The following is a 19,949-nucleotide window of genomic DNA, read 5'->3' as shown; positions in this document are numbered from 1 at the left end:
TCTCCATAGAGAATTGAAGTCTATGTGCAATAAACTTAAGTTGTAATGAGAAGAATAGATAAATGAATAAAAGGATAAGGTAAGATGAGAAGATTGATACCGCTGAGGCCACAGTCAACGGCTGATTAGCTTAGCTTAGCATAAAAACTAGAAACGGGGGGAAATTTCTAGCCTAGCTCTGTCCAAATGTAATAAAATCCACCTACAAGCACCTCCAAAGCTGACTAGTTAAGTTTTACAGTTAAATTATTATGTGCTGCAGCATTTCTTGGCCAGGCACAGTAACTTCCTGAAATCTTCTATTAACTTGTGGAAACTAAAATACGGCCACTGGCTGTAACAGACAGAGTGTTATCAATCATATAATCTAACTTTCAATAAGAAAGAGAATAAGTGTCAAATTATTCCTTTAAAACCTAAACAATAGGGTTCAGACTGGATGCAGGAGGGTTGAAAAGGGTGATAAGAGCCAAAGTTGATTGAAAAAGAAAAAAGGAAGAAGCTAATGTAATAAAAATAATATAAATCCCAGAAATTAGGTCACTGCTTTGTGCATGTTATTTGTGTGTGTTAGTGTGGTGAATAAATTAGCCTTGAGTGTTTATTTAAATGCTGCAACAAACAGAGGGAGCAGCCTTATGAGAGAAGGCTTATTTTTATTTGTGATGTCTAAATGACTGAACACATTTGAAGTGCAGGTGATGACATGAAAACCAACAAGCAAAGGTACCATGTGTTGTAAAAAATCAAACTTCACTCAGCAAAGATGTAAAATGGATGATTTCACAGGACGACCAGGAGAAACAAACAGATGGGCTGTAATCCAGTCCTGGCTTTGATAGTTTTAGGATTGTTGTTCTCCAACTTTTCCTAATTGCGTCTCTGTTGTTGAGTCGTGTTTCTAAGCTGCCGCCTCATTGTTTTAAGCTTACTTTGTGCTTGGTACTTAATTACAGTAATTTGCGTGGAGTGTCAGCTTTAGCGCTGCGCGGTGTCGGATGCTAATAACATACTTTGGTGAGGCTCAGCACCGCTGCTGCCATGAAGTATAACAGTCTCCCACACATATGTTTGCCTGTTTTTGTGTGTGTGTGTGTGTGTGTGTGTGTGTGTGTGTGTGTGTGTGTGTGTGTGTGTGTGTGTGTGTGTGCGTGTGTGTGCTTGTGGAGGTACTAATGGAAATCTCAGTTAACAAGATATTATTGGGCACACGTGTTCTCTCTTTAACTCTCTCTTTTTTTCTCTTTATCACCATCTCTCAAACAAAACACACACATTCACCCGACATGAGTTTGCTGAATTTCAAGTGGAAGTAAATGTGTATGTTTGGAACAAAAGTCAAATTGATATCTTGAGAAATATCACCAATCAGAACAAGTAAACAAAATAAAGAGATAAACATGTTTCTGGAATTGAGCTTACTGGCTAGATATCATTATTAAACTTTATGGAGTTAGTAACCATACAAAATAACCACTTGATTTAATTATTAGACATTATATATCCAAGATAATAATATAATGAATACAGCAACGTGTTTTTTCCTTGATGATTTCAGCCATATTTGTCCAGGTGAAAGCTTTGTGCTATTTCTGTTAAGCCTTTTGTTGTGGAAATAACTGCTGCCTGCCTCGCGTTGTGCAAGGCTCATCAGCTCGCTGGGTTGTTGGCAGCAAACACACACACTGAAAAACGTGAACACCCACACACACATGGCTAATACGCACGGGCGAGTCAGCAATGGCGGAATGGGCGTCCCTGTTTCTGAACTGTTTCGATCACGATCAAATTTCAATTATACTTTATAGTTTGTTAATGAGCTGCACTTCTCTGGGATTTTATCTAATGTTACTGCAAAAGCATATGTAAGAGTGTGTGCTGGTGTGTGTGTGTGTGTGTGTGTGTGGATAAATACCTGCATGTGTGTGTGTGTGTAGGTGCGTGTTTAATTCTCCTCCCCTTAACAACCTTTACAGGCTCATTAAAATTGTTTTTCGCTTTGTGTTTGAGACAATTTTCTATTTCAGTGATCCTGCTTTCTGTTCGGTTGTGTGTGTGTGTGTGTGTGAGGGATGCGGGGGTGGGGTAAGGGGGGGGGCAGTGGGAGGTGAATTGCTTTTGCGTACACGTATCTATCCCATACACTTTGAATTAGCCAGTTGTTTTTCCATTAGCAGAAGGCTCATTTATCTTTTGATTGTAAATGCATACGTGTGACAATAAAATCTGATGCAATTGCATCGTGAGGTGTGTACATATATATATATATATATATATATATATATATATATGTGTGTGTGTGTGTGTGTGTTTGTGTGTGTGTATAGGTGTGTGTGATGAAAGACTTAAAGCATACATGACTGTGTTTGTACATATACTACATTTATGTATGTTAGACTGATCCAGCTTGCAAATGAGCGTGTCTCTTTTTCTACACATGTACTCTATATGTTCGCAGCTCATAACACACACACACACACACACACACACACACACACACTCACAGCATTGGCCTGACCAGCTGGGTCTAGATGTTAATGTTCAGTGGAGCTGTGAGTTTCTGTGTGAGCTCAGTCAGACGCACTGCATCGCCCCGTCTCTCCATATGGGACCCTCCTGCCTGCTCTGCACAACACAGCTACAGCCGCTGCAGGCTACAGGGAGATATTTTCAAACTGGATTCTGCTCCATCTCGGTTGTGTTGGACTGTAATCTCTTTAGGATTAGAGCAAATTCTGAAGCTGGACTTGTCTGTGCTGTAGCTTAATAAACAATGGATTTGTTTATTTTAATTTGCACCACAAAAAATGTGTTACTTGAAAAGAATTAAATATACTTCCCTGAGTTATTGCCTATATAGTCTTGTTGTAGTTATCATTGGAAATCTGTGCATATTTAGAAATTTAAGAAATGATTTAAGATCCTTTTCTCTCTTTTTTCACTCACCTTTACTCTACCTTTACCTTTCTAACAAAGCACCACAGAGAAAGAAAGTACAGAAAAAATACAGGACACAAATGGATTGATTTATAAATACATAAAAGTGTAAATATTAGGCAAGAGACACATAAATAGTACATAATTCGCTATGAAAATAATGAATACCCCTGAAAATCACTGATTAGAATGATAGTTTCAAAATCTTATTGATTAGTCATTAAAGTTGCAGTGAAGGTAAAAGTTACTATTAACAACATTTTAATGGGAGGCTAAAATAAAATATTAAATATGGGAAAAAAAAACTTCCCCTGCTCTCCCAAATAACGTCCTGCCCACTTCTCAGTCCTTCCCCCCAAATAGTTTTTGTACAGTCAGTAAATGGTTCTTGTATTTTTCTCTTGCAGGTTTAGATGCCTTAGTGACCTCTAAAACATCTTTAAATTAGTCTGTTTCAACATGCCAAATATTGTACCACATGTTCTGCTACTTCCACTGTCATTGCTAACATGTGTTTGTGTGTGTGTCTCTGTGTGTGTGTGTGTGTTTGTGTGTCCTCACAGGATGAATGAGGAGCAGATCGCTACAGTGTGTTTGTCGGTGCTGAGGGCTCTGTCCTACCTGCACACACAGGGCGTCATCCACCGCGACATCAAGAGCGACTCCATTCTCCTGACCAGTGATGGCAGGGTAAGAACACATGATGAGTGTGTGTGCGTGTGTGTGTGTTTAGAGGTATTATCCATTCACACTTGTTCCTTTGGGATGTTATTAATCCAGAAGATCCCAGTTTAAACAGAACAACCCCAGGTATAACCAATATTAATACCCTTGTTCCTGTCAGTTGTTATTTTACTGTCACACACACACACACACACACACACACTGACCTTCTCCACGGATGCCAGTCTTGCCACTTGTCAACAGCCAGTGCCAGAAACTCATCATCATCAATTACCACTTGTGCCCCAGTAATTAAATCCTGCCTAATGCCTCCTAACGAGCTGATAAGACATGATTAATTGAAGCATAATTAACCACTAATACGGGAGATTAGTGTCTTCTATGAAAGCTCTTCATCACAATGGGTCAGTGCACTTCTTGACATCAAACACTGAGGTTCTGAACTAGTACAATCTCTGCTGTATGTCATGTGAAAGCTGAAGGCTGTGTGGTGTTTGTGTGTGTTTGCAGATCAAGCTATCAGACTTTGGCTTTTGTGCCCAAGTTTCCAAAGAGGTGCCCAAAAGGAAATCCCTTGTGGGCACACCATACTGGATGGCACCAGAGGTCATCTCTAGACTACCTTATGGGACTGAGGTGAGGACCACACACACATAGATTAACTTCAGTCTGCACCAGGTATTAGAGGCTGAGGGGAGAGACACAGTCCTTCACTGTACTGACTGAATGTTGTGGTGTGTGTCCAGGTTGATATCTGGTCTTTAGGCATCATGGTGATCGAGATGGTGGATGGAGAGCCCCCTTACTTTAACGAGCCCCCTCTGCAGGCCATGAGGAGGATACGAGACAACCTGCCCCCACGGCTAAAAGAGTCACATAAGGTAAGAAAAACCTTAGTGCAGTGTCTTTTTGGACAGTAAAGCACTGACGATGGGAAATCTGAAGTTAAAGACATGCAACTTATTTAATGGATCATTCCAGAAATAAAAAATAAAAACTTCTTGCGATAGTCATAACAATGTGTTGAGGTATTTAAGTCTCCACATAAAAAAATCTTTGTCCATACCTGTGATTGATTTTAAGAATGACTACAGTAAAATTATACAGTTTATATGATTGCTCTAAATGATATGTCTTAACATATGATGAAATTTAGTTCATCAATCTAACTTTAATTAATTTTAATTAAATTTTTCCTGTAGTGCCGTCATTGGTTCAATATTCCCATTTTTCCAATACTTTATGCAAAATTAATTACTGCTGTAATTCCCATCAGCCTGAGCTGTACTTAGTGTTTTGGGCTATTTAGCAAATGTTAGCATGCTAACATGCTAAGCTAAAATGGTGAACATGGTAAACATTATAACTTCTAAACATCAGCATGTTAGCATGTTAACATCAGCATTAAGCTCAAAGCACTCTGTGCCAAAGTACAGCCTCACGGAGCTGCTAGCATGGCTGTAGACTGTTAGACTTGTCCCCATGTGTCTGATATGTCTAATGGTTTTAAAATACACACTACATGTACTTATTAGTTCAGCATCTATGGAGAGGATCCCAGCCAGAGGTTTAAATCATGGTTCTACCATTTTCAGCGCAAATGTAATATCTTTCTTGCATACATATTTGTGTTAGCAGTAGATGTCCCTTTACAATCAATAACAACATGGTAAAAGTTTATTGTTCCATTTCATCCTCCAGGTGTCCTCGGTGTTGCGGTCCTTCCTCGACCTGATGCTGGTGAGGGAGCCCTCTCAGAGAGCCACGGCCCAGGAGCTCCTCCAGCATCCCTTCCTCAAGCTGTCGGGCCCTCCGTCTTGCATCGTCCCCCTCATGAGACACTATCGCCACCGCTGACCACCTGGCTCAAACCCGCCCTCTTCTACACTAAAAAAAAACACACACATACTGTACACACACTTCCAGGGTGGCACTGCCCTCACCCAGCCAAAACACCCCACCGCTTGGTGGTGCGCCACTAACACTCACACCTGTAACCGTGACGTAGATTAGCTAGAGGAATATCTAAGAAATACATTTAAAAAAAAAACACATGACAGAGAAAAGAAGAAAAAAAAAATCATCTACTATTTTAAAACTATGACCTGGAGTAGAAGAGTGTTCTGTGCCAGAGGAACTCACTAGACGTCCAGTAGAAACGTGTGGGCTGGCTCGCAATGCTGCAGTCTTTTCTCTTCCTAGACTCTGAGTCTTCAGCTCCATGTAGAGTTGTAGTAGCCATCAGCGAGAGCTTCAAAGGGTGCGGCGAGCTGATGCTGATGAGGTGGATGGACCCTGGGGAACGGTGCTCTGCTCCAGACCAGTGCAGCAGAGGGCAGAACGATCAGCTGCATGCGGAGAGGGGCTTTTGACTGGTAAAGACTGTCGTATGGCTGCTGTGTCGTCAGTTCCTGACTGAACCTGAAGGGCAGGCTGCTGCTCAGCCGGTCAAACAGACGAGCTCTCTTGTATCTCTCTTTTCACACACTAACAGTGAAAATGTATTTTAGAGAAACTTGTAAGTTTTTCTGTACAGTTTTGATAATTTGCAGTATTTTATCGTGTCGTAACCATTGTGATATGAGCAGTATTAAATAGAGTTTCTGCAGAGATCTTTCCTACTGTTTATAATCCAGTTTTTGCTTAAAGATATAAGAGATATCCCAAATAAACCCACCTAAACCTAACTGTTACTAAAAATACTAAATATATTTATTATCTTACATTTGTAGACAGAACTTCCATTAAATGTTGGAAAAAAGGGTAATGTCAGAATTTTGTATGACGTTTTAAAGTATTTATTTATTTATTGGAATTGAAGGTTTATTTTTTGGTAGTGTGGCCTTTTTTTTGTTTATTTTGTTTTTATTTGTTGGATTTTGATTTACATTTCTAAGAGTGCATCGGCAGACAGTGATATCAGTTGTTATATCATCCAAGCAATACCCCAAACCTATTTATGACACCATGAAAGCCCTGTATTTATGATACTGTAATTACACCATGCATTTAAATGTAGCACAGATTGAGTGGATTTTGACGGAGAAAAAAAAAGATTTACTCCACGCTGACCTGTTTTTTTTTTTTTTTTTATATTAGAAGTCTCATCCTGTTTCTCTAAATGCTGAGAGGCGCCTATCCAGGACGCCCGCCTACCGTGCAGATTTTAGGATGCTGATAAAAGGTCTCGTTTTCTACTCACATCCTCACTGTCATCATCTCACTCCTTATCCCACCTCAAGTCAGACACACACTCGCTATCACTGGAACTGTGCTGCCATTCTCATCTCTGGTCGGACCAGGAGAACAGTGTAATCCTCCTCCCCTGCATCATTTTTACCCATCATTCACTGTGATATGTAAATATGACCGTGTGTGTGTGTGAGTGAGTGTGTGATTGTTTGCGTGAGAGTGTGTGTGTGTGTGTGTGTGTCTGTGTATGTCGAAGAGCAAAAGAGGTAGAGCGTGTTTATCTCTGTACAACATCTGAAAGTGCGTGTGTGTGTGTGTGTGTGTGTGTGCTGCTGGCTAATCCTTGACAATGTGTCAAGACTTGAATGAGTAACACTTATCTGTGGTGTTGGCTTGTACAGTGATATTGCATGTTTGTTATCAGTGAAGCTGGTTTCAATTAAAAAAACGCCCATAAAAACATTGAGATGTGTTGCATGGATTTTTCCTTCATCACCCTCTACGGTCTCCTCTTCTTCTTCTTCTTCTTCTTCTTCTCTCTCTGTGTCTCATATCAAGCAGAGATTTTTTTTGAACAGCACACTGTCAGATTATTCAAGGGAGTTCCTTTCAGTCATCAACAGTTTATTTTCTCTTCGTTGTTTGGGTCTTCCATATTCTCTAAATTCAACAGTTCTCATTTCCAACTATTTCACCCTTACTTCACCTCAGAACAGAAAAGCAGAAAAGACACATCCATGGATTGGTGTTGCCATAATATATGAGGTTATTTCTCTTTCTTTCCTCTGAGCCATTTCCCTCTGAAACACTATAATGGGATATTGATTTAGCTCGGACAGAGAATGGAGCTTCTTTCACAGAGAAAGATACCTCCGCCAACGGCTCAGTAAATAAAAGCACAAGTACCGGGGCCAGTGGGACTGCAGGTCATCAATGAGCGTCAAAGTGAAGTCTGTAGAGAGTCAATGTTTGAGTTACAATAATCAATATATTTCACAACTGTTCCAAATACAGAAAGTCAGCACAATGTAAAGGTACATTCAAAATTGTGAATTTGTACCTATAGGTATGTTGGTGGTTTTGCCATCGGCTCACAGAAGCGCCGTCAATAACTATCTGATCGCAGGATGTTTATTTTTTCACTTAAATATCTTTTTCAGTCCTTTTGACACCTCACAGTAGGATAAGCACAGGTGCAATTAATGTAATGAATCAATTGCTGCATTTAAATCTGTTTGCACACAGCAACAGACATCTGGTTGTCTTTTTTTTAATGCTGATGGTAATATCAGTCAAAATCTTTAAATGTCACAGTTAAACGTGTAAGTTAAAAAGATTCAAAAAGATTCAGCATTTCTTCCTCAAAAGTATATTTACAGCAATGTGGTAAATTCTTATTCTTTGAAACAGCAGTTCAACTATTAGGATAGGGATATACAGAAGTAAAAAAATATATAGAAATGTCATGTGAAAGGATATTTACAGAATTTTTATCTATGAATTTATTTTTCTATTTGTTGGTGTGTCGTCATCACCTAAGGCCATGGCTCAACTCTGACGTGTCAGGTCAAAGGTCAAATAAAATGCGTGGTTACGTACTGGGGACACCTGAACGCAGCAGGGCCGCCATCATTAATGATGTTGGTTACACCTATGTATTTCCTGGATTGGACGTTGAGTTTTAAACGGTTTCAAAGTGTTTCGTGACAGGCAGAAAAATGTCCAAACGTTAAACACTTTTCTACACTTTGACGTGTGATTGACAGGCCGTTAATTAGCTAGTTTAAGTTCAGAAAATGACGTGTTCGATGAAATGCAAAGACCATACAGTGCAAGGACTATTTGCTGGTCAAACCTGTCCAAGTAGGTGTTTTTTTTATACCGTAAAAACGCCAAAGACTTTACTTTCAAAGAGAGAAAAAGTATATTTGTATCCTGCGCACGTTTCAGCCATAAATGTGGACAATTGCAGTGCAACAGCGGCTCCATTACAGCCCAACAGGTGAGTTTTTTTTTCACATTAATTAAGAGTTGGCAGTGACACTCCGTTTGTTAGTTTATTTACTGTACTGTGCAACTTATAGCTGTTGGCATTGCTGAGTAAGGCGTCTCTCTCCGTCACTCGGTCAGCTTGTGTTGTCAGTCATGGAGTTGTTTTATTGATTGGGTCTATGTGAGTATAAAGTGTCATTTCTCAGGTGTATTGAAGACAATTTAGTAGCCTGCAAACCTCTGTTTGTATTTGGTTGAGTGTTTAGAGGCTTAGAGGCTTCTCTGGGTAATGTGTTGTTGTATTTTTAGTTGAGGTCGTCAAAAGTTCATCCGGCTTTGACGCACAGAATACGGCTGTTTGTCTGTTGACGTCGTTCGTGTGTTGCCATAGCAACCCCCGCCATGTGGATTTGTTGTTGTGTGCTTGAGGACCATTTACTCAAGTACTGTACTTAAGTATAATTTTGAGGTACTTGTACTTTACTTAAGTATTTCTATTTGATGCTACTTTATACTTCCACAGCCACTACATCTCAAAGGGAAATATTGTACTTTCTACTCCACTACATTTATTTGACAGCTTTAGTTACTTTTCAGATGAAGATTTGACACAACGCATAATATAACAAGGTGGTTTCCAACCTTTCTGACTTTTGATGTAGTCGGGGTCACATTTCAGATGTCTGAGTTGTTAACAGCTCCACCAAACAGTGATTTTTCCCTCTAAACTTCTCACATGGTTTCATTTCAGTAAATGTTCGAATGATATTTCACAAAAAATCAAAGATTAGAGAAAAAACTGAAAACAGATTTGCTATCAAAACTTTGTTTTTTATTCTTTCCTCCCCCATTAATCATCTCACGACCCCTCAGATTTATCTGGTGACCCTTCAGAGGGGCCCAACCCCTAGGTTGGGAACCACTGGACTAAACTAACTAACTGTATATAAAGTATTTCAAACTGGCTCCACCTCCAGCAGCTACAGCAATAACATGCTGCTCTAACACTGATGCTTCAGTATTAACAATTTAATGATGTCATATATATAATAATATAACAGTCAGAGAAACTAAACCACTACTTTTACTGCAATACTTTAACTACATCAAGCTCATAATACTTAAGTAAAAGTACATAAGTAGGACTTTTACTTGTAATGTAGTATTTTTACGTTGTTGTATTGGTACATTTGGTACTCTTACTTAAGCAAAGGATCTCAATACTTCTTCCACCACTGTTGAGGACTGATACATTACTTTCTGGGTCTTCTTGATTTTAACTAGCGTCTGATAAAAATGCCCCTTCTTGTAAGAAAAATGGTGGGAAAAAAGCTGGTTTGTTTGTGTAACTTTAGATGATTTGCTCAGTTGTCACATGTATAGTATAACTATTTATGGTCATGTGCCTTTCTTCTGTCACCCCACTGTTTTCTGACCATGATATTACAGATTTTTGTGGTGGACAGATGTGGAAGACAATCAGCTGATCTTATGCTAATTCAAAAAGTTCAAATATGTTAAACTGGGCTACTGTTTCTATAGAAGACACTAGTACCACTCTACTGTAAATAAATAGTACAACATGAAGCTGTAGGGAGGGATGATTACCAAAATGAGGTTCATTTGAAAGATTTTTTTCCCCTCAAACTGACCCTTTTATAAAACATTTAGAATTTGAACACAATCAACTTAGTTTTAGTTAATTTGGCATACAATATGATAGAGTAGACCGAGGCTACATAACAACAATATTAACCAAAATATTATTAATTTATTACATCAAAATCTTGAGTAGGAAGCCCAAAGACGACTTAGTGCGATCAGAAATGGATCCAGTACAGTGCTGAGTCACCACCACCACAGCTTCTTCCTGACTAGACTTGAGTTGACTTTTCATAAAGACTGTTGCTGAAAGCCAGTCAGGATTTTTACAGATAAACATTTAGATGGAAGTCTGGTTATAGACCATGGACATGTCCTTTATACCTTGAGACTGAGAGGCTGTGAGCACCTCCACACCATGGCTCACAACCCTTAATGATGTCACTCATTTTTACATTTTACAAAAACTGACTGTTCTTGGTAAAATGTACACAAACTATGGTTTTTTCCAACAATGAAGGGGCCGGGCGGAGTGAAAACTTGATTAAGGACTTTGACTTTGACATGTTGTGACCGAGGATGATGTACGACTGAAACAAATAGCTGTAGCTGACACAAATGCTCTATTTATTTTCAATTAGACTTGTTCATATTGCGTTTCCGTTTGAAAGCCCAGAGTCAGACGACAAAATCAATACTTCATCCCTGCAGCGTCTCCACCGGCAGGAGCATCAGTCACCTCTTTTTTTTTTCCAGTCGCTGTATTTCACTTGGACACTGTAGTGCTGTTTGATTGTTTGTTTTTTCATATTCACCAAAGTATAGAAGAGAATTTGTATTTTTTGTAATGAATGATCGTAAAAATAACTTTACAAGAGGTGTCGAGATGATTCCAGCAATTTATTTCAATGAACAGAAGAATACTGCACAGGATTGCATCAGCAGAGGTTTATGCATAGACTTTGTTTCTGAAAATATTATACACATATTCATTTTTTAAAATTTTAAAACCTCTTTGTACTTTCATAAACACTTTCATATGGCATTCTGATCCATTCTTCACTATTCAGTACAGAATTTTGTATTTCTTCCTTCCTTTTTTTTTTTTTTTTTTTTTTTTGATATGTTCCATACATCACTGTGAAGAAAAGATTTGTTGAAGTCAAAGCAAATAACATCGCAACTCTGAATGCCACTGCACTGCACACACTTACAAGACTGTCCACTGTCACTATGGCTGCATTCAGAAATCAACTAAAAGGGTTTATTGAACAAAAGAAAAAAAAATAGCAAATACTGAACCAACAATAGATATTTGAAATTATTTTAGCAGCAATTTCAGACAGAGAAAGAGGAGAAGACGACAAAGTGTTGACAAATGACGGCAGAAGCTCGGGCAATTTCTGAAATTTCTTCCAAAGAGAAGTCAGATGAAAATGGATGAAGTGATAAAATAGGCCCCAGTAATGTTGTAGGAAATATGAGTAACCTCAAGTGTGTGACTTCAAATGACGAAGGCATTATTTTAAGTATTTATTTTCATTAAAATTCCGGTTACTGTAATGTAGGCTATGAATTTGTGACATTAAGATTCAATTCAGCATAAACAGCAGGTTTTGGTGGGTTTACCCTTCAACTTCATCCATGCCAGGCCCAAAACATTTAAATGCCCCCTTGTGTTTTAGCTGTTGAAAAGTTCCAGTGGGCCTACAGTACAGGCTACACATACATCTCTCACTCCGGGAGTCAGTCCAGCGCATGGCTCGATCCTCTGTGGTGTTAGGCCCGGGACATCGAGGAGACTTCTTTTAGTCTTTTTTTTTTATTTTTTAATCAGGGTAGCTTTGGAGAGAGCCGAGGGAGCAGCCGCCGCCGCCGCCGCGCTGACTACATGTTCTTGTACATGGAGCGGTCTCTGGGGAGCTGGGGCTGAGTAGCTGTCAGCTTGAGGTGGAAGTGGTAGACGGTGAGCGTGATGACGATGATGAGCGCCAAAATGAGGCCCAGGACGAGGGGGAGGGTCTCCTCCAGGCGCTCCCGCTGGTCCATGATGCACTTGTAGGCTGCGGAAAGTGTAAATATGCACACAGTCAGCACACTGGATGAACCGAACGTGACGGAGATTCTGTATAGATGAGTCAGAATTCATGTGGACTATCTTTGTAGGGCTGGGTGATAAGTCAATACTCGTTTCTATAATGCTCTTTAATGGAATCTTATTGTGATGATATATGAGCGTATCAGGCTATGATTTTATAAAGTTATGTCTAAATTATTTTCATTCTTAATTAATCTGATTATTTTCTTCAGAAAATAGTGAAAGATGTCAGTTTACTGAATCCAAAGGAGATGTCTTCAAATCTAAAACCCAAATTGAGTTAGCTAATATAAAAACTAAAAAACAGCAAAACTTTTAGAGGCTGGAAACCATGATTTTTTACAATTATTCAAAATGGTCAGTGATTCATTTTCCGTTGACTGACTGAGCTGTTAATTGAGTCGTTGTTTCAGCCGTAGTTTAAATGAATGATTCCAAGTAAATTACAATTTAAAATGTAACTCATTTCTGAGTTAAACATTTTTTTTCTGATGTGATGTGTACAGCGAAACAGCTATTTGCATTGAACATCAAAGTGATAGTTTTGTATGTAAGTTGATTACAGCCATATCACTCAACCCTACTGCCTTTAGTTGTTTTCAGTGGTTGTAGGATTTAGTATGAAACACATGTGGCCTCTTATGGGCTTCATCAGGCATCTATGCTGTATGCATAGTGTGTGTGTGTGTGTGTGTGTGTGTGTGTGTGTGGTGTGTATATATGTGTGTGTGTGTGGAAGTGAAGGTAGTTAGCATCTGTGTGTTTGCACAGAAACAACTGTTATTTATGTTTTTATCTACTAAATGACATATGGCTCTGTTTCTGTCTGTTTTTCCTTATTTTGTGTGTGTTAGTGTACACACACACACACACACACACACACCTTTTTCATGTACGTTTTTAAGTCTCTTTAAAAGGACGAGAACACAAAAACCGGACCTGGCTGCACACAGGGTGTTTATGTCATTTTAAAGTTAAAGGTGTTTCTCCCTGTGGACAGCAGTAATGCACATGAGGAGGAAGGCAGTGAAGCATAGCACAGCCTAGTTTACAGCAGCTCAGAGCAAATGATTCTTCCAAGGTGATTGGCTTCAGAGGACAGCCAGGTACACTGAGTATGTCTATAAAAGCTGCATTGAGGGCAAGGATATGACTGCACTCATAAAGTCCTAATGACCCCCCACCCCTTCCCTCTCTCTCTTTCTCTCTCTTTCTCTCTGTCTCTCTGCGTCTCTTTCCCCCACCCCCTCTTATTTTTCCTCCTGTTACCCTGTCTCCCTTTCTGCAGCCCAATGTACTCCTTATACTGCAGCAGAAACCCCCCAGAGAGGTGTGTGTGTGTGTGTGTGTGTGTGAGAGAGAGATGTAAAGCTTTAACACCTTCACCCCCAGGATTTCTCATCATCATCATCATTCTTGTTTTTTCAGAACGAGAGACTAGAAAACACTCACAACGTGTGGCAAAGCTGGACCTGTATTTAATGTCAGTGCTTCTCCATAAAAGGTGTCTGTTGTGTTCTAGTTGTTCTTACGTTCGCTGAATATGAAGTCAGAGGTGATGTCGAAGGGCTGGATCTGGATGTCATACATGGAGACGGTGACACCCTTCTGGTGGTCGCTTGAGATGAGGGTGAGGGTCTGCTGCGCTGAACACACATAGGAACGCCCGGCGGGTGTCACCAGGGCCGAGAGGCGGTGGGTGCTGGCTGTGTGCTTCCCAGCTGGAGAGAGAGAGAGAGAGAGAGAGAGAGGGGGGGAGGTGGCGAGGTGGCAGTGAGGCCTCATGATGTACAGTAACTAGGTTTAAGGTGCTTGTGTGTGTGTGTGTGTGTGTGTGTATAATTGGCCTCTATGAAGGCCTACATATGTGAAAACAAGATTCTTGTTAATTTCATAATAATGATGATTTTAATTGATGATCCACAGCCAGGAGTGGCAGGAAAAATACTCCCAACATACAATCTCTCAAAAAATATTGCAAGTTAACAATAAAATGATTTGGTGTGGCAAGTTTTTTTTGGAAGAGAACCAACACAACGGATTATGTAACAGTAATACGCGTATTTGTCAGCTAGACAGCATAATGTAACTTGCCAGGCATTAACGAAAACTCTCATTTTCCATATACGTGGGCGAAAATCGTAAATCCCTGCAGGAATCAAGCGTCTAATTCCAGCTGAATACAAACGTTGAGATGAATGAGAGCAAGTTGCGGGATGGAAATGTGCTGAGTAGCTACTGTCAAGAGACTTGGCGGGAGACTCACGGTTGTATGCGTTGATGAAATGCGATGTCTCCGAGGTGTCGTAGACGAACTGGACCCTGCTGATCTTCCACACCTCAATGCCCTTGTCACGGAACTCCTGCAACACGCAGAGAAACACACACACGCGCGCACACGCGCGCGTCAAACAGGGCTTTTCTCTGTATGGAGAGGGCAGGTTGGCCTACACAGCAAAAAATATCCAGTTTGCAATTTCTTTCACTAAAATATTTCACTGAATTTAGGAATTGTCACTGCAGTACAAAGAACATAAGCACACTAGACATTAATAACACAATTTAAAGGAAAAAAATAGAATTTGATGTATATTAGAAAAACAGACTGTATTGCCGCATGTCAGATTCCTTAACAAAATGTTAAAAGAAAGACTTTTTGTCACGTGTAGCGTTTTTTGTTGGCGTCTTGATGTTCCCATGAAATGGTTCAGACTTTTTTTTTATTTTTTATTTTTAAATATTATGCATTATTACAGTTTCCTTTTTTCGCTTTCTTGCCTACCTTGGAGAAGAAGATACGGAGGATGTAGGCGTTGTTCTTCCAGGTTATGTGGATCTCTGACTCCGTGCTCCCACATTTCCCCTCGATTTCTGCACCACGGGGCAGAGTGAACGACGCCTGCTCGGTGATCAACTGCAAAAAAAAAGATTCAACACGCGCTTGAATAAGTTACAGAGAGGGACAGATTAAGCACCAGAATGTCGCTACAGAGAGATTTCTGCGTCAATTTGCCAATTTTACGCACGGATTTATAGGGTAACCAAATGTCCAGAAAACACACATGATTATTTAAATGAGTTGTTCTTACAGTTAGTAAGGAAAGTCGGTTTTGATCGACGGTAAAAGGTTTAATATCAAAAACTCCCTTTCGTGATTATGTGTCTAATACCACGTCAGCATTTTACGCACGACCACACGCTGCAACCCCAGTTTCCAAATACAATTCTGATGTACCTGTAACAGATTTCCTTTTTATAATTAAGACAAAATGGCTTCAATGTAAATTAATGGCGAAATATACATCTAAAATTAGATATAATTTACATGTAAAACCTTATATTTCCAATACAACCAGTTTTACGCACAACGTTTAAACTTGAACGCCTTCAACAGAAAGAAACCGTACACGCTTGAGACATCCAAGCGGTAATTTTTTAAGCATCCACATAAATCCATATGCATTAAAAAATACGGGGGATTCCTTACGTCTATCCCGTTGAGCGCGAGCACGTCATATGGCACGAGGAATTTAACGGCGAACTCCACCATCAGGCATGTTGTGCCGTTCTCCCGGACCGCGAAGATGGCTTTGTCTGGGTTGTTGGAGAGACCGGACAGGTTCTCTCCTTCCTGCTCAGCCAGCACCACGGACAGCGCCAGCACACCTGCCGATACAAGAATACTGAAAAGTTAAAGGTGTGGCACTTCTGTCAACGGAGTAACAGCTTCATATTCACACACACATGCTCCAAACATGCAGAATCAGCAGAAATAGCGGCGTAATGGGGCTACTATGATTTAGCTGAATGTCTCTCACAATTTCAGATCATTGACATATCACGTCTGTTTGCTCACAGCAAAGTCAAAACCAGGTTAAAACACTCGAGACTGAAATCTGCAGTATCAGGGGAGTAACAGCACGCCGTTGGCTGCAGTCTAAACAACGACTGGAAGTGACGAGCTGCCACTCTGATCATGTTTGAATGACTTCCATATCAATGCGAACAGGTAATATCAGATGAAATATGCCATCTCGGTGAAAAGTAAGAACATAAATACTTAATAATGGCCAAACACGCAGTAGGTGCACATGCGCACGCGCACGCACACGTACACAAACACACACACACTGCGGCGAACAGTCACGACAAATGTACACACACACTCTTACCGAAAACACTGAGCAGCAGAAGTCGGGCGCTCTCCGTGGTGCTGAAACCGAGTCGTCCCATCTCTATTAGCTTCCCCAGCGCTGAAAAAGGGGGGCTTACTGTCTGGGCAGCCGGTGCTGAACCCACGTTAAAGAAAAGAGAGAAAGAAAGACGGAGAAAGGAGGCGGGAGAGAAAGAAAGGGGGAAGAGAGAGAGAGAGAGGAGGGATACCTCTACTCAGCGCCCAGAAGTCACGCTCAGATCATCGTGAATGCAGCAAAAAATTCTTCCAGGTTGGACGTGAGATCCGGTTTGTGCTGCATAAGCAGCCGGCTCCGAGGAGTTCTGGCTGTCCAAAACCGACCTCCCTCTCCAAGGTTGACAGGTTTTAACCCAGTGAGAGCTGCAGGACTGAGCTCCCTCTGCACATTATTAGCATCAGGAATAATAGTCCTTCTTTAGAGGAAAAAAAAAAAGTCCGTCAACTGAATTTGTCTCCTGTAAGGAAGGACTCGGCATGCAGTCTGTTATTCCCGCAATGCTGTAGTCTCCATCTCTGTTGTAGCAGCTGTAGGTTGGGCTGAAATGATGTATGTCTGGAGGGAAACGCCGACAACACCCCCGCCCTCCCTCTCCCAAACTCCACTTCTGCAAGGCTGCAGCTGAGTGTGTGAGAATGAGTGCTGCAAAAAATAATCTCATACGGAGGCTGAAAATATTCTTCTAATTATATCATTAAATGGAGCAAGATTTCCCTCTATCTATGAACTAGTCATGTTGGGTTAAGTAGATATTTTCTCCCTTTGTCGAGATACTCAGAATCGTTTCAAAAGTTATGACACATGAACAACATGAACAACATACATAATAATAACCTTTCATGAGACTGAATGCCTCATACACAAACACACAACACAGGAAACAACGTTCATTTCACATACTGAGAGTTTATTCACTGTTATTAATCATTAAAATCAGTGAATGAAGATGGTTGAACACCTAACAAATGTACAGTGGTGTGGCTGAAAGGAACAGACACAAAACGAAAGGTCATGGCACCACATGGGTAAATGTTATGAGTTAAATAATTTATTGCACATCGCCCCTCCATCTCCAATGAACCCCCATCCCCCCTCTCCTCCCACTCCAAAACGAGCATCAAACACTGCTGAACACAGGAGGAACTACAAAGACGGAGAGATTACACATTGGCTTTCATTCAATAGGCGCAGTGAAGGGTTGACTCCAACTGGCAGGTGCTGGCATTTACACACATAGTTTACGCAAAGTACTTTGAATTGCCGTTGAAGTTTCTGTTATTAAATCATAGGTAATAGTTGTAACGTTCATTATTACTCCCTCTGTTCACTCGATTGATCGCCAGACTGGATGTAAAAGGGCAGAAACTTTTGCAGAGCTGTCTGGATGCTCTGATCACTCCTCACGGGCAAAGCAGTTGAGTTTTGGAGCTCAGTGAGGATCATATTTGGAGGTCAGTGAGATCACAGGATGCGTTTGGGGGTTGAATGTAGAAAAGTAATGAGTATATTTCCTCTCCATCGGAACCAGGTTTAAAAGTAACGCGCTGGTCCAGAGTGGTGGACTTTTTACGCATGGCGCACTCTGGCTTTTTAAGAGTTAGGCATTCTGAATTGAAAGTCAAACTCACACTTTACGGAGCTGATGCTGTCGATGCTGGGTTTACTGCCCACCTGGGGATGTTTTATGCACTGCGGAAAGGTTTCTGATCGCGGAATTCTCCCTGAAGTCAACACCGGATCCTGCTCCACATCTTTCACGTCCTTTTTAAACTCCGGAGAGGTAAATCGGCGTAAGAGTTTGTTGCTCAAGACTGAGAAAGTCGTGGTTGAAGTGGCGGCAGTTGGTGCGGTAAACTGAGGAGGGTCAGGCTTGGAGGGAGACGCTTCGCGCCTCCTCACGGTTCTGGATTTACGCAGTGTGCGTTCCGGGGGTGTGGGGCTGAGGATACTGGTTGGCAAACTACTTCTTTTCTGATAATAGCTGTCGTGAAATCTGCGCACCCCAAAGTCTAACATTTTCGATTTTTCTGTTCCCGACTCATTCTCACTTTTGTTGGCAAGAATGGGAGTCAACAAGATACCCAGGGTGGAGGGCGCGCTGGGTTTGGGAGTGTTTCTTTTGGGCCGGGGTGAGAAGAAAATAGACTTTTGAGCCTCACAGCTCTGGGTAAGAGGGGGGAGGTGGTCATCAGAGGGCGTCAACCTCTCCCCGGTTTTGGGGTACTTGGGGTTGGGAGAATTGTCACTCCGCAGAGGAGGTTTAGGGGTGAGGACTCCGGAGAAGACCACCTCCCGTAGAGGCGAGGAAGAGCCGTCATTCTCTCTATCAAACTCATCTATAGAGTCCATCGATGGTAGCCGACTCTGCTTTATCCGAGGCCTTTGTTGCCAGCTGTAATTTTGAATTAATGGACTATCGACATGATTACATGTTTGGAGGAGTTCAAGTTTGTTCACTAAATGTCCAACCTTCCGCTCAAACTTCTCATTGACTTCACCACATCCCAGACTCCCAACTGGCGGCTGCGCATTTCCCTGAGCGGCTCCTTCAGCCTCACGGCACTTCTTGAAGGTGTTAGTGAGCGCAAAGAAACACTCTGTGTGGCCCAGAAACTTTGCCACTTCAACAGCAGAGTTACCAACTTTATTCTGCCGGTCTATCTGAAGACCCAGCCTCTTGAAAGCTCTCACTAAAAACTCGACAACCGTGGAATGACCTGCCACTGCGCCGTACATTAGCGCAGTATTCCCCCAGGCGTCCACAATCTCTGGGTCCGCATTGTTTCGGACCAGGATCTTCACAGCATCCAGGTATCCTCTCTCACATGCGTAACTAAGCGCCGTGCGTCCGTCGCCGTCTTGACAGTTGACATTGGCTCCTCTCTGCAGCAGGAGCTCCACAAACTTACATCGAGTCTGGCCGTCAGGAAGCAGGATAGAAGAGATGAGGGGGGTCTTTGCGTTCTCTGTCTTGTAGTCCACGATTTCTCCATCCAGCGCGTCCAGGACGAACCTCGCCAGGTGGACTTTATCGTTGGACATCGCATCCAGGAGGATTTTAGTACCTGCATGCCCATCGGGTTTTCCCGGAGCTTTGAGCATCGTTCTGAAATACGTCCAAAAAAACTATCGAAGAAGGGTCATTTTTCTATAATTTGGAGCAGGTTTTGGTAACCTCTACCCCAAAACCAGAGCTGACTAAACAAACACCACCATCACCTCTGTTATATAGTCAAGAGGAGGCAATGGAG

The 19,949-nt window shown here is 41.3% G+C and overlaps 3 protein-coding genes across 5 annotated transcripts in view; 1 reads left to right on the top strand and 2 right to left on the bottom strand.

Moving 5' to 3' along the window:
- Positions 1–7,279, top strand: part of pak5 (p21 protein (Cdc42/Rac)-activated kinase 5) — a 74,018-nt gene extending 66,739 nt beyond the window's left edge. For all 3 annotated transcript variants that reach the window (XM_067572367.1, XM_067572368.1, XM_067572369.1), the window contains 4 exons: positions 3,501–3,627; positions 4,132–4,257; positions 4,368–4,502; positions 5,323–7,279. In XM_067572367.1, the coding sequence (XP_067428468.1) occupies positions 3,501–3,627; positions 4,132–4,257; positions 4,368–4,502; positions 5,323–5,478 (544 nt within the window). In that variant the 3' untranslated portion in view covers positions 5,479–7,279. The remainder of the gene's footprint in view (positions 1–3,500; positions 3,628–4,131; positions 4,258–4,367; positions 4,503–5,322) is intronic.
- A 4,007-nt stretch (positions 7,280–11,286) lies between these two features.
- lamp5 (lysosomal associated membrane protein family member 5) lies at positions 11,287–17,252 on the bottom strand. Its single transcript, XM_067571648.1, has 6 exons — positions 16,678–17,252; positions 15,993–16,171; positions 15,288–15,419; positions 14,772–14,868; positions 14,038–14,226; positions 11,287–12,470 (listed from the first exon to the last, which is right to left on the bottom strand). The coding sequence occupies exons 1-6, from the start codon at positions 16,736–16,738 to the stop codon at positions 12,295–12,297; spliced, it is 834 nt and encodes a 277-aa protein (XP_067427749.1). The 5' UTR covers positions 16,739–17,252; the 3' UTR covers positions 11,287–12,294.
- Positions 17,253–17,842: 590 nt separating this feature from the next.
- LOC137168843 (uncharacterized) lies at positions 17,843–19,947 on the bottom strand. Its single transcript, XM_067571647.1, has one exon. It carries the CDS (start codon positions 19,798–19,800, stop codon positions 18,289–18,291), a length of 1,512 nt encoding a protein of 503 aa, XP_067427748.1. The 5' UTR covers positions 19,801–19,947; the 3' UTR covers positions 17,843–18,288.
- Between the last annotated feature and the right edge of the window lie 2 nt (positions 19,948–19,949).

The sequence above is a fragment of the Thunnus thynnus genome, chromosome 18 (genome assembly GCF_963924715.1).
Source record: "Thunnus thynnus chromosome 18, fThuThy2.1, whole genome shotgun sequence".
NCBI classification, from domain to species: Eukaryota; Metazoa; Chordata; class Actinopteri; order Scombriformes; family Scombridae; genus Thunnus; species Thunnus thynnus.
Note: the sequence above shows the minus strand (reverse complement) of the source record. Positions and strands in the feature narration are given on the sequence as shown.

Bases quoted from the DNA above. Each gene is read 5' to 3' on its own strand.
- lamp5 (XM_067571648.1), bottom strand. From the start codon at position 16,738: ATGGGACGACTCGGTTTCAGCACCACGGAGAGCGCCCGACTTCTGCTG. The intron at 16,172-16,677 runs GTAAGAGTGTGT...TTGTATCGGCAG, and splicing joins TCTGCTGCTCAGTGTTTTCG to GTGTGCTGGCGCTGTCCGTG. The intron at 12,471-14,037 runs GTAAGAACAACT...CACTTTCCGCAG, and splicing joins TGACTTCATATTCAGCGAAC to CCTACAAGTGCATCATGGAC.
- LOC137168843 (XM_067571647.1), bottom strand. From the start codon at position 19,800: ATGCTCAAAGCTCCGGGAAAACCCGATGGGCATGCAGGTACTAAAATC.